The sequence below is a fragment of the Lactuca sativa genome, chromosome 1 (assembly GCF_002870075.4).
Source record: "Lactuca sativa cultivar Salinas chromosome 1, Lsat_Salinas_v11, whole genome shotgun sequence".
Lineage (NCBI taxonomy): Eukaryota > Viridiplantae > Streptophyta > Magnoliopsida > Asterales > Asteraceae > Lactuca > Lactuca sativa.
In genome coordinates this window covers 38,757,073-38,769,553 of record NC_056623.2, presented here as the reverse complement: position 1 = coordinate 38,769,553, position 12,481 = coordinate 38,757,073, and the positions used below count along the sequence as shown (strand labels likewise).

The window sequence follows — 12,481 nt, the reverse complement described above, 5'->3', positions numbered from 1 at the left end:
CCGGTGATGTGGATTCTATTTGGGTTTGTGACCGGCTATCACCGGTATCAATGGTATAATAGAACAAAAAAAAGTTTATCGGTCAATTAGACGCAATTAAATCTTCAGTGACCTAATGGGTAAATTTTGTTTGGTGTCCGAAATGAAAGTAAGTTTGAAATAAAATCCAAAATGGATTCGAAATATTATTTATAGAGGGTCATATTACCGGATCGGATAGTATACCCATTTATCCATTACAAAAATACAGATCTAAAATGGATCATTCCGAACCAAATGGTCAATTTTAAAATTATCTTGTTACTTTGTTCTTTTTAAAAAACATTATTACTCGATTTCCTTTTTTTACCGTCATAATTTTTACTCAACATAAATCAAAAGAATAAAGAATTGTTTGGTTATCAACGGTTAATCCCCTCCAACTGTTCCTGGAAGCGTTATCTCTCCTCCACCTCAATTTCTGCTCTGTCTTCGTTCCTCTAAAATGGCTATGGCTTCCTCATTTTCGCCTTCCTCTTCGCGCCTTTACTCCCGTAGTCACAATCATCATCTCACTCTCTCTGCTCCTTTCTCTGTACCCCCCTCTCGAATCCTCTTCAATTTGTCTCAAACTCTCTCTTCCCCCAATAAGCTTGCAGTGAATTCAATCAAGTGCAGCAGCAACGAAGCTTCTTCTACACCAACAACTGCTCGAAAGCTTGGGGTATCAGTTTACAAGCCTAAATCATACGAAGTTCTTGTTACCGACGCCGCTAATTCCCTCGCTTGTGCTCTCGACGATGGCAAAACCCGCCTTGAAATCGATTTTCCGTAATTCTCTTAACTTTAGCATCCAATGAATATTTTGTTCCTGTTTGTACCTTTTGGTTCATCAATCGAACTCATTGTTGCTTCAGATTGTAATTTTAGCGAGAACTTAGTGAAAGGGTAAATGTTCCTCATTGCACGATTCTGTTTGTTTAGTGCACGGTTTTTTTAGTCACAAATAAGCCATTCGTACGCTTGACATGTTAGAACAACGTAATTGGGGATAAATTGAGGAAATGTAATTGCAATTTGCCATTTCATCAAGGGTAGAGTTGAATCACTCTCAGTTCATCAGTTGCAACGTCTTCTAAACGATCATATTAATCGAAGTTTTGGATCATTTGTGGAAAGTAGTTGTACATAAACGTTATACATTGTTTGATTGCTCCCTGTTCAATTTTCTTAATTTTGATAAAACTGCTGCTTACATTTGTTATTTGATGGCATTAACAGGCCATTGCCAACCAGCATTTCTTCATATAAGGTATCTTCATAGCCTCTTCATGCTTTCTTGCTGGTTCTGTAAAGCTTTTCCTTTCTTAGTAAAAAGCCTCCCCTAATCCTATATGACATTATGAAGGGATCTTCAGATGAGTTTAGTGATGCCAATGTTCAACTTGCCTTGGCTGTTGTTAGGAAGCTTAAAGAGAGAAGGGAAACACGAGCTTGCGTTGTAAGTCTACACTTACTTTTTAGGGCTAAATGTAAGAAATAACAACGTAGTTTCATTTATTTGCTTATTATATCACCTTACTTTCATTTCCATCTATTACAATACTTTAAACTTTTTCTTAGCAAGACCATTCTACTTTAAAGAATCTACCTAATAATACCATTTTGCTTTCATTCTTTTTATCGAGACATGGTACTTTGAAAAAATAAAAAATAAATAATTGCTTTGTATTTGAATGACATTGCTATAATTGGGGTGATTTCTCGAAGTACAATGCTATAATAGGAAGAAACGAAATTAGAATGCTATAATAAACAGATAAATGAACATACGATATTATTTCTTGCATTTAACCTTATTTCATATCCGGTGAATTTTCTTGATTAAGATATATTTATGTTAAACTTATTGTTTGATGTAGGTGTTTCCTGATAATCCAGAAAAACGAAGAGCCTCCGAGCTGTTCAAATCAGCTATTGACTTGGTAACTCAGCTAGCTAATTTAGAACTAATTTCTGTAATATGTAAATTGTTTCATATTAATATAAAAATTTATGTATGGATCACTTGTTGCATCTATTTGATGAGAAAAACAATTTCTTGTAATCCAATATTTGTGGTTTTCTTACAGATTGATGAGATCACTATTGGTTCCTTGGATGATATTCCCACTGGTCCTGTTGGTTCTTTCTTCAGATCTATAAGGAACACTCTTGATTTTGATTTTGATGATGACAATCAAGGTTACCCTTTTTTTTATAGCTGTAATCATTTTAAGTAACAAGTATATAAACAGAATCACAAGTTTTGACTGGATTCTTGTTTTCATAATTGTCTCCTTTTATGAAGCACAGAAAGGTGGCTGTCTGACAAACCACCAACACTTTTTGTATTCATCAGTTGCAGCACCCGTGAACTTGCTACCATTGAGAAATATCTGGTAGGGTGTACTTTCTCTTATATTCATCATTTATCTCTGTAGTGCTGTTTCTTGTTACCTTACTCTGTATTGTATTTATACTCCAATATTATATAGGAAAAGTTTGGTGGATCAACACCCGCCCTCCTATTTAATCTGGAGCTTGAAACTTTGCGGTAATTCCGTTTATACCCTTTGAATTCAGATGGAATTCATGTTTGTTGTGAAAAACCTTACTTCTTGCTTGACAAATGAAACTATTGAAATCACAGAGCTGACCTTGGCCTTGTTGGTTTTCCACCCAAGGATTTACACTACCGATTTCTTTCTCAGTTTGTTCCAGTCTTTTATATTCGAATAAGAGAGTATTCCAAGGTACCTCTCTCTCTCTCTCTCATGCTTTTGTATTTATTAAATTTTACTTTATTTTTATTATCTTTTTACTTTAAAATGCAAGACAGTGGCAGTACCACCATACATTGTTAATTACGATGGTGCCCTCTTCCGCCAATACCCAGGTAACAATTGTGATATAAGTTAACTTGAATTTCTGTTTTCCTCCCTTTGGGAAAATCTGTAAAAATTTAGGGCTTAACCTTTCCCTCACTTTATCTGTTAAGTCAAGTCGTTCTTTTTTCTTTAAGTCAAAAAGAAGCATCCATATATCGTTAAAGGTCCTTTATGGGTAAAGTGACTGAATGGGTAATAATGTTTTTCACAATATTCACCGGTTTTAGCATGAGAGGAGTTGGGAGGAAAAAATAATGGCAAGTAGTTAAAGGGTTAGTGTCTTAATACATTAAGCCACATTATTTTTAGGCTTAACCCGCTAAGTCATTCAGTCTGGATTGAGTAAAAAGAAATAAACATATATAGCTGTGGAGATTAAGTGCTTAATCTATTAAGCTCATTAAATAAAAAAGTAACAGCCCCATGTCCCCATTAAGTCAATTAATAAAAAAAGAAACAGTGCTTAACCTGTTGATATTAACCTTATGATAATGCAGGACCCTGGCAGGTGATGCTTAAGCAAGCAGATAATTCGTATGCCTGTGTTGCAGAAAGCGAAACGCGCTTCACGCTTAATGAAGTAAATTTCCGTTATTACCCTTTTTCTGTTTTCAGTATAAATAAAATAAAATATGTTTCTGAGTTTTGAGAGATTTGTTTGGCATGTTTACTTTAGACCAAGGAAGAATTACTGAGGGTACTTGGACTCAAGGAGGAACAAGGAAGCCAACTTGAATTCCTTCGTCGTGGTTACAGGGTTTGCTTCTTTTCATACTAATTTCTTTCATTTAATTTCTTTCTTTGCATGAAATTTTAAAAAAAATCTTCAATGTTTTCGGCCAAACTATATAAAAAACACTATATCTATATGGTTTGTTATTTTTTCAGTTTAACCATAAAAAATTTGCATTTTTCAAAAAACTAACTGCCCCTACCCGGTATATAAAAAAAACACTATATCTATACTGTTACATATAATTTGTGGTAATGGACAAGATACATTTGTTTTTGTTTGAGGGTATAGTAATTATTATTAGACATTTTACAAATAGTTCTTGGGTTACAACTTACAAATGCATGATGTGGTTACAGAAAGCAACATGGTGGGAGGAAGACGTGGATTTGGAGTTATCTTCCGCATGGCGTACCTGAGACTCTGAGAGTGAGTTAACCCCCCATACAAACATCAAGAGATGTGGTGGGGATGGGGTACCATAATTTATTCACATATGTATATCATAAGTACACAATTTTCCTGTTTATATTATTTTCTGCTTTCATTTTTGTCACCGTGTCCCAGTATTGGCCACAGTTAAGGAGAAAATAATCTCTTTCACAATCCGTGTAACGTTTAACAACGTTTTTCCCCTGGGGTCGGCTATAATCTATATCACATCAAAAATTCAAAACAGCTACAACATCCGTTCATAATTCACAACTTAATAAATGTAAATTTCCATCTACAAATCACCAAAATCCGGCTCGGAAGGCTTTTGAAGACTAATAAATCCGGTCGACACTCCCCGCTTCCTCTGAACCCGTTTCATAGCATTAGCCGCAAACTTGGACGCATACATCGTCGCACCAAACGACGACGACGAAACCCGCCCTCTAATCAACGCAGTTTCTTCATTAACATCCTCTTCAACCTCCTCCTCATCTTCCTCCTCATAATCATCCATATAATCCTCATCCGATTCTTCCTCCTCCAACCGATGCAATTCCAAAATCTTCCTCCTGGAATACCTCCTCCATGCCGCCTGAATAAAACTCGCCGCCCATGTCCGCCACTGCTGTGAATAAAACCGGAAAGTATGCTGAACTTGCCGACTATGAAGCCGCCTAAACTGACTCGTTATAAACTTCACCTCGTCTGCGATCAACGCAAACGCTTCCACCTCCGTTAACGCCATAACCGTTCGTGTTGACGGCGGTAGGTTACCCGCCGATTTGGGATCCAACGCCCACGTCAACAGCTCTTCTCCGCAAAAATCGCCTTCTTTCAAAAACCCCCGGTTGAAAAAACCGCTTCTCCCGCCGTCTGTCGTGACGCTTTCTAAACGCCCCCGGATTATGAACAACATTTCGTCGACAGGGTCGCCTTCCCTTAAAACAAACGTGCTTTCTGTGTAAAGACTTGGTTTAAGTCTCTCGCATATGGCGTCTAGTAATCTTTCGTCAAAATTTGCAAACAATGGAACCTGCAACAGTTAGGATTTTAAGTTTTCAGTGCATGGAAGTTTGTTTAATTACAGTAACATACCCTTTTGACTAGATTTAAACAGAGGTGTCTTTTGATGTCCCTTCTGAGATCTTTTGGTAGACTTTGGACTAAGCTTTCTTCATCTACTCCTCTTGTTTCCACCCATTTGTACTGATCATATCTTCGCACTCGTTCTTTAAGCTCTTGAGGAAGCAACCTATGATGCATCCATTGTTCAGAGTCACGCCTTTTGATTCTCATCTCCTCTAAACGAACCGAAAGCGATTGAAGATACGTCTGTTCAAAAACCAAAAACCAAAACATAAAAAACCCATTCCACGTGGCACGAGATTATTATTGGGCTAAATATTACCTGCATGTTGCCGATGAGAAGAGCAAAGAGTATGAGCCCAGAAATGGCGATTATGATTGAGAAAATAATTTCTTTAGCATATGTACTGGTTTCAAGCCCCTGACCGAGTGTACTGTTGTATGGAATTGAGCAAATGTTGAGAGATGTTTTGATTAGAATTTTTAGGTGGGTTATAATTTATAAAAGAAATGGACTTGCCTTAAGTTTCGTAATCCCCACCACAAACAGTAGCAGTATTTAGATGGAAAATGTTCAGAGGAATCAACTTGAGATTGCACAGCTTGTAAGTAAATCCCATAATCAAATTCTCCATAGGATTCACTTTCAACGCAATGTTCATCAAGAGTGGCTTTAGCAACTTGCAGCCAAGCTTTGTATCCTTCTGTCTCGTCATGTCCACAGTAAAGATATTCTATCTCACATTTACTCTCATCACGACATGCTTGCGCCCAACATGCACTCTTACGTTCCACAGCTAACAGATACCAGAAAGCTCCAAATATCTGTTCACATCACTTCAAATCAGATAAACATTTTTTCATGCATAATTTATAAATGAAACCGATGGATATATATGAAATTAAGTGAAAAAGAAAGAAAGAGCATTTACATGACCAGCAAGAACAAACCAAACCAAGTAGTAAGCTGCACCAGCCCAAGCTGTTTCAGTAATGACACCCACAGTTTTTTTGAGCTCTGAAAACAACGGTAGAATACGAAGAGATCTAGGAATATATTGCACAATCACAATCCACAGTAAAATCTTTTTTGTACCCAAAACACCCGAACCATGATCATTCTGAAGAAACCTCCACACCACAATCTGAAATAAATAAATAAGATCACTAAAAAAAAAAAGACCACTGATTTTTTTGTATACAAAATGAATACTTCAACCTGTGGTAAAGGTAGCACAGAGAGAATGTCAACAAAGAAATAACGTTGCATATATCTTCTTGCAATCTGTGCAGGATCTATGACAAGTTCACCACGTCCAAACACTCTTGATGATGGAGCTATATAAGCTGTACGAAACTGGAGACCAATGCGTACAAGGTAGAAAATATCAACTATGGTTCTCACAGTTGTAATGGAGTGTGCTAAACTTCTATGTATTTTTAAGCAACTTTCCGTATTATGATAAACGGGAATATAGAAAAATAAAGGATCCACATATACTGCAAGAATGCAAGATAACACCAGAAACTTGTTCCATAACAAAAGTGTTTTGTCTTGAGGATCGATTATTTTGTTCTCAGAGACTTTTAGATCTTCTGAAAACACTGCACGTGAGACTCCGGTTTTTAAAGTTTGGCCAAAATTTATAAGTCCTTCAGACCTTCTTCTCACATACTTAATTGATTTAGATGCAGTGGTACGTGGATGACCAGAAGGGGGTGCTCCTTCTATATTGAATCCACACCTCTTCATTATATTAGATGGATATGACAAACTCGAATCCAGAACATTCAACCTAAATTAAAACATTGAAGAATCAAATTGTTACTTGACAGATTATCTGATTATGTTTCAGTAATTAATTTGTACCTTACGAATCTTTCTTCTTGACCACCTATGTATATTGTGGTGTGACAATTGTCAAACATTTTGGGAAGTGAATGGGGGAGGAAGAAAGGGGAATCATGACAGTGATTGTAACAACAATTCTTTTAAGATCTTTTAACTGCCAATGGTACCACTGTGATATCTCTGGTAGTTTGGTTAAGTGGAGTTGAATTGGATCTGGTACCATGAATGCTAAGGCCACACGATGAACACCAGAATTACAAACACGATTAGCCCCAGATGTGTTACTCTGTTCAGCAACTGATCACCAATCCAGACATGTAGGGGATCATGTATGCATATTACTCACTCTGTATTGTCATCAAATCATCAAATGAAATTTTATGTCATCAGTTACAGAAATAGGATCATCTTGCATCACCCAATCAAAGCAAACATAAACACAAATTATGTAGCTGAGAAGATCATATTAGGAAACAAGGTTTTGGATGCATGTGATCAAACAATATATTGTTGTATGATGCGAATCTGGAGACTCAGCTACAAAATCATCACATTTGTATGATTGAAATTATAAAATGAGATCTCGAGCAACTGATGTTTTTTAGTATGATTTTTGAAAATGAAGGTAGCAATCTAAACATCTGAAATACGCAAAATAAACATCTCCAGATTCATTTCACAGCTCAACGAAGAAAAATCAAACACGAAAAAACAATATCTCACATGCGCACAGACTGAAATAACATTTCGAATATGAGGGTAGCAATTTGGACATTCAGATAAAGCACAACAAAAATCTCCATATTCATAAAATTAAACACGAATGAGCAGTATCTAACACAATGAAAGAAGATTTCAGATCAAATTGAAGAAACCTACTTACCTTAAAATTCTTCAATTTTTTCAATCTATCAGATCCTGTTCCAAGAAGATCAAAATCGAAGAAACAAAACGGAAAACTAGCCTAGTTTCGCACGAGCGAGATACTGATGAGAACCTAATTTGGGAGTGATTTTGGCGCGAAAAAAAAGGGAAATGACCGATAAAATCAGGAGGTGTTTCTGGTACACATTGATCGTTGAAAACGGTTAGCCATTGCTCATATTCCTTGTCGCGGGAAGCACCTTGAAGTTTACATCACTTTACAGAAAGCCACCAAAACCTAGTAATTGTTGCAATTCACCTCAATTTTTTTTATTGATTATTATTGGAAATAAGTGTTCCCTTAATAAGAAGCCTTGAGACCATTCTTTTCAACCTACATCTCCGATGGAGATTTGAATTTAAGAATCTCATATTATATTAAACTAGGTGTAAAATATATATATTACATGGGTTAATTAAAAAAATAAATATAAATGTTTAAATATTTAAGAACTTTGGATTTATAAGAAAATAAGAAAAATAATGAATTATTAAAATTGATTTTTTTTATCTTTTAAATTGAAATAAATAAGCAAAATAAACTAATGAGCTTTAATTTGGTTATTTTGAAATAAGAAGATAAGTCCATTAATGAAATTGATATTCATTTATTACTACTTTATTGTAATTATTACATTGAAATATTATGTGAAATTTATTAAAATAGAAAAAAACCCATAAAATGATATGCGGAAAAAAATTAATTCAAAATAATTATAAAATAACATTTGACAAATTGAATGAGAGTCTGACATATGACAAAAAAACATTCATTTATTAGAGTAGATAAGTTTCGGATTATTCACAAAGTTAACTAAACAAATTGTTACAGATATTGTACTAAACACACATTCATACCAGTGGCGGTTCGGTCCTGAGGGTGTGTAAGTGATGCGGTCGCATAGTGCCTCCGATTTTAAGGGGCCTCTAAATTTAAAGAAAATATATAGTAATGATGTTGGTATTTTCATAAAATACAATTTTATGTGTTTTTATTAAAGAAACTTAGCAGCTAACTATATACACAATGTAACATTTGGTTGCAATCTTAAAGTAATTTTAATTGTGAAAAAAAATCAACGAAAATCAAAAAATCAAATTCTTATCATAAATTCTATATTTATAAAAAATTTAAGAAAAATATCTATATAAAAAATAAACATACGTTTCTATTATAAGTTCAAGAAAATGTTATAGGTTTTATAAAATTCACCAAAAGATCAAACCCTAACAAACTTAATAACGGTACAACTAGATTGTCGGTATTGTTCGTCTCTCTTTAAATTTTCCAAATCCCACCGGCGTTTAGCTTCTTTCTCTCTTAGGCTAAATGCTCATTTTTTGAATGATTTATTTATAAATTCATAATAAAGTTAAAGAATAATAAAGTAGAGAAAGTTTAAAAAAAAAAAAAAAAAAAAAAACAATGTTCTTGTTTTTCCTTTCATATAGTATATTGTCTTGTGCATTATGTTTATCACTCTATCACTTATATTTATAGCTTTAGCTTTTCAATGTTTGGTATAGAGGGATTAGAATAGAGCATTAGTAAATTTTAGATATCTTATGAATGTTAGAAAACAAAAATTTTGTTTGCTGCTCTAATTATTTTAAACATTAACTTTTGATAAATATTTCAAATATATATATATATATATATATATATATATATATATATATATATATTGTTAAGTTATTAATATTGATTTTTTTTTTTTGTTAAAAAAAATTGTTTCTAACTAGAAAATTTGAGTCGGGTTGTTCTAAACGTAAAAAGAAAACAAAAAAAAAAACAATTTATTCATAGTTAAAAAGGATCTATCAATCAATTCATCGTTAAACAAATGTCGAAACACCATCGTAATGAGCAATCATTTACGTAAGAACGTAGAGAAGAAAAAGTTGAATTACATGTGCTAGAAAACATGGATGAAGTTCATAAAGTTATGAAAAAACCTAGAGAAGAAGTTAATAATATTGTGGAAGAACCTAGAAAAATTTTAACTGCAAGTACCAAAAGATATGTCTTGTATAGATGAAGACATAACCGCCTTGAATGGTAATGATGATCACAAAGTAGATACTTCAATGAACATGTATGATCCTAGAAACTAGAACATCTAATGAGTGGATACATGATTTTATAGCCATGAATTTACAAGATGTTTGATAGTAATTTTGAGTTTTGAATTTAGTGATATCAAATTTAATTAATCATATTTTGCAAAAAAAATATTATGGGGCCTCATTTTGATTTTCGCACAAGGTGTCCGGCATGTTAAGGTCGGACCTGTTTTGATATTAAAATGATTTTTTTAAAGGTTTTTATGTCATTTCATATTTAAGGATATTAACAAAAAAAATGACACTTATAGGAATAAGATATATAGTTAAAGTCATAAAAGTTATTACTTATACAAAATTATTATGTCTATGTTGAACCATAACTTTTATTTTTGTTTCCTTTTTGCTATTATATTCTACATATTCTACAAAACTTTTTTTTTATCTATTGACCAACTACCAATAGATTGATACCGTGTCGGTTTAGGACGAAGCATGTTAGGGTTAATGTCATAAACGTCCAACAAACAAAATATTATGAATGTCAAACAAGTTATTGTGAGAGTTATTTTTTTTTAAATCTTTTTTGTACATATTTTGTAACAATATGAATTACAAACTTTTTATATTAATTTATTTTATAATTATAATTATACTTTATTTCTTTTATCTTAAGCTTTGCAGGACTTATAAATAAGGTTTGTGAAAAAACTTTATTATAATTGTAATATTATAAGTTTTTTGATTTGTTGAGCTAACATTAATATGTCATTAAAAGACTTTAGTGAAAAAGATTTTGATATATTCATCTTGAACTAAGATGACCATAAAAAATGGGTGTGTGATTAGGGTCTAATTATCCAGTAGTAACCAGTAACCAGTATCTAGTGTTTCTCGAGAGGATATTAGGCCATCTTATATACCTAGCGACCACATTTTTAGTGACGTCATGGGAGGACGAAAGACGGTGGACACGGGAGACGAGTGGACTGAGATACGTCGTCGGAACAAGCAAGGAAACGATCGGAGTTACATGGCGGACACAACTACATTTTATGTGGTAGGATTTCAAGATGGAATCAGCAAAGTAGATCTGCATAGTGTGTTTGACAGATTTGGCCACGTATCGGATATTTACATTGGTGGGAAGAAGAACCAACGTAAGCAGAACTTTGCGTTCATCTGATACACTGGTGTGAAGGACATAAGAACCATGGAAGCTGATATGCAGGGTGTCAAACTCTATGGCATTACTCTTACGTCTAACTTGGCCAAATATCAAAAGGAGAAGACCCCCTATAGAGTACCTCTAAGGGGTAGACAAGTCGAATCACATTCTGCCTTCCGGGACTCTGGCGGTCCAAAATCCTTTGCACAAGTGGTGTCAGGTAGCGGTTCTCGTAATAGTAACTCTGCCCTCACCCCCTTCCCCCCATCCTGCTTAATCCCAATACAGCCTTCAGTGAATGGATACAAAAGAAACTTCTGATTGGTGAGGCTCATAGCCTTGACCATATTGCCAACCTGCCATCTCCTACTTTTACGTCGGAGGATACTAAATACCTTGGTGGGCTAAGGATGGCCATCAAATTTAGCTCGTCCAAGGATGCACGTGAGTTCTTGGAGGACAAAGCTAGATGGCAAGAATGGTTCAAGTGGATGATATTAGAAGATCAAAAGAATATGGGTTACGAAAGGTTGGCTTGGTTGAAGATTATCGGTGTTCCCTTAAAATACTGGGATGCAGATAATTTTTCTCGGATTGCTGGCAGATTCGGGAAGGTCTTAATTCCATTTGATAATATTTTTGACAGTAGAGATCTATCTATGGGTAAGGTGGGCGTGTTAACATCGCGTATGAAGTGGATTAATGAAGAGATTCAAATCACTGTTGATGGTGTAGTGCATGTGATTGGAGTAGTCGAGTACACTGACGATTGGTCGCCATTCAAATCGTGTCACTTTGATAAGGTAGCAGATGAGTTTGACCATGAAGATAATGAAGAAGAAGACGTAGAAGAGGGTATCTCTGAAACATGGTTGCAGGAAAATGATAAAGATTTAGAGGAGGGTGAATTCCGACTTGGTGGCTCACCTGAATTCCAACTGGAGAAGGTGAGTAGTCACGATGGTGCTGGAAAGTCTCCGGGGAACCTTGTAAATGAAATGGATGTGACCGTTGAATCGCGGGAGAAGATTTCCCTGGGCGAGAATTGTGTGAATGCGGTTAATGAATGTGTGACGATCGGAGTTCCCCATGACCTAAAAAACGGCGGGATAATTGAAGATTCGGAACACAAAGGAGTAGAAGATCCGATGGTTATGGGTGTGGACACCAATTTACACGTTAATGGGCCTATTAATTATTCTGGGTTGTGTGATAGTATCGGCCCACTTCCTATTTCTTCTCCTCCAGTCCAGAGCGGTGATTCTTCATCTCGTTCTTGTCGATGCAGTAGTGGACCAAAAATTAAAAGA

General features: G+C 34.8%; 2 protein-coding genes across 2 annotated transcripts; one reads left to right on the top strand and one right to left on the bottom strand.

Moving 5' to 3' along the window:
* The first annotated feature begins 395 nt into the window (after window positions 1-395).
* Window positions 396-4,193, top strand: LOC111910295 (protein LPA3). Its single transcript, XM_023906111.3, has 12 exons — window positions 396-810; window positions 1,261-1,291; window positions 1,388-1,480; window positions 1,902-1,964; window positions 2,112-2,223; window positions 2,335-2,420; window positions 2,517-2,575; window positions 2,672-2,774; window positions 2,857-2,917; window positions 3,407-3,489; window positions 3,586-3,666; window positions 4,002-4,193. Exons 1-12 carry the CDS (start codon window positions 485-487, stop codon window positions 4,059-4,061), a joined length of 1,158 nt encoding a protein of 385 aa, XP_023761879.1. The 5' UTR covers window positions 396-484; the 3' UTR covers window positions 4,062-4,193.
* Window positions 4,194-4,363: 170 nt separating this feature from the next.
* Window positions 4,364-8,131, bottom strand: LOC111910285 (probable cyclic nucleotide-gated ion channel 5). The gene is made up of 8 exons (XM_023906100.3): window positions 7,899-8,131; window positions 7,034-7,362; window positions 6,383-6,959; window positions 6,096-6,308; window positions 5,684-5,988; window positions 5,486-5,597; window positions 5,173-5,409; window positions 4,364-5,110 (listed from the first exon to the last, which is right to left on the bottom strand). Exons 2-8 carry the CDS (start codon window positions 7,090-7,092, stop codon window positions 4,370-4,372), a joined length of 2,244 nt encoding a protein of 747 aa, XP_023761868.1. The 5' UTR covers window positions 7,093-7,362; window positions 7,899-8,131; the 3' UTR covers window positions 4,364-4,369.
* Window positions 8,132-12,481: the final 4,350 nt, after the last annotated feature.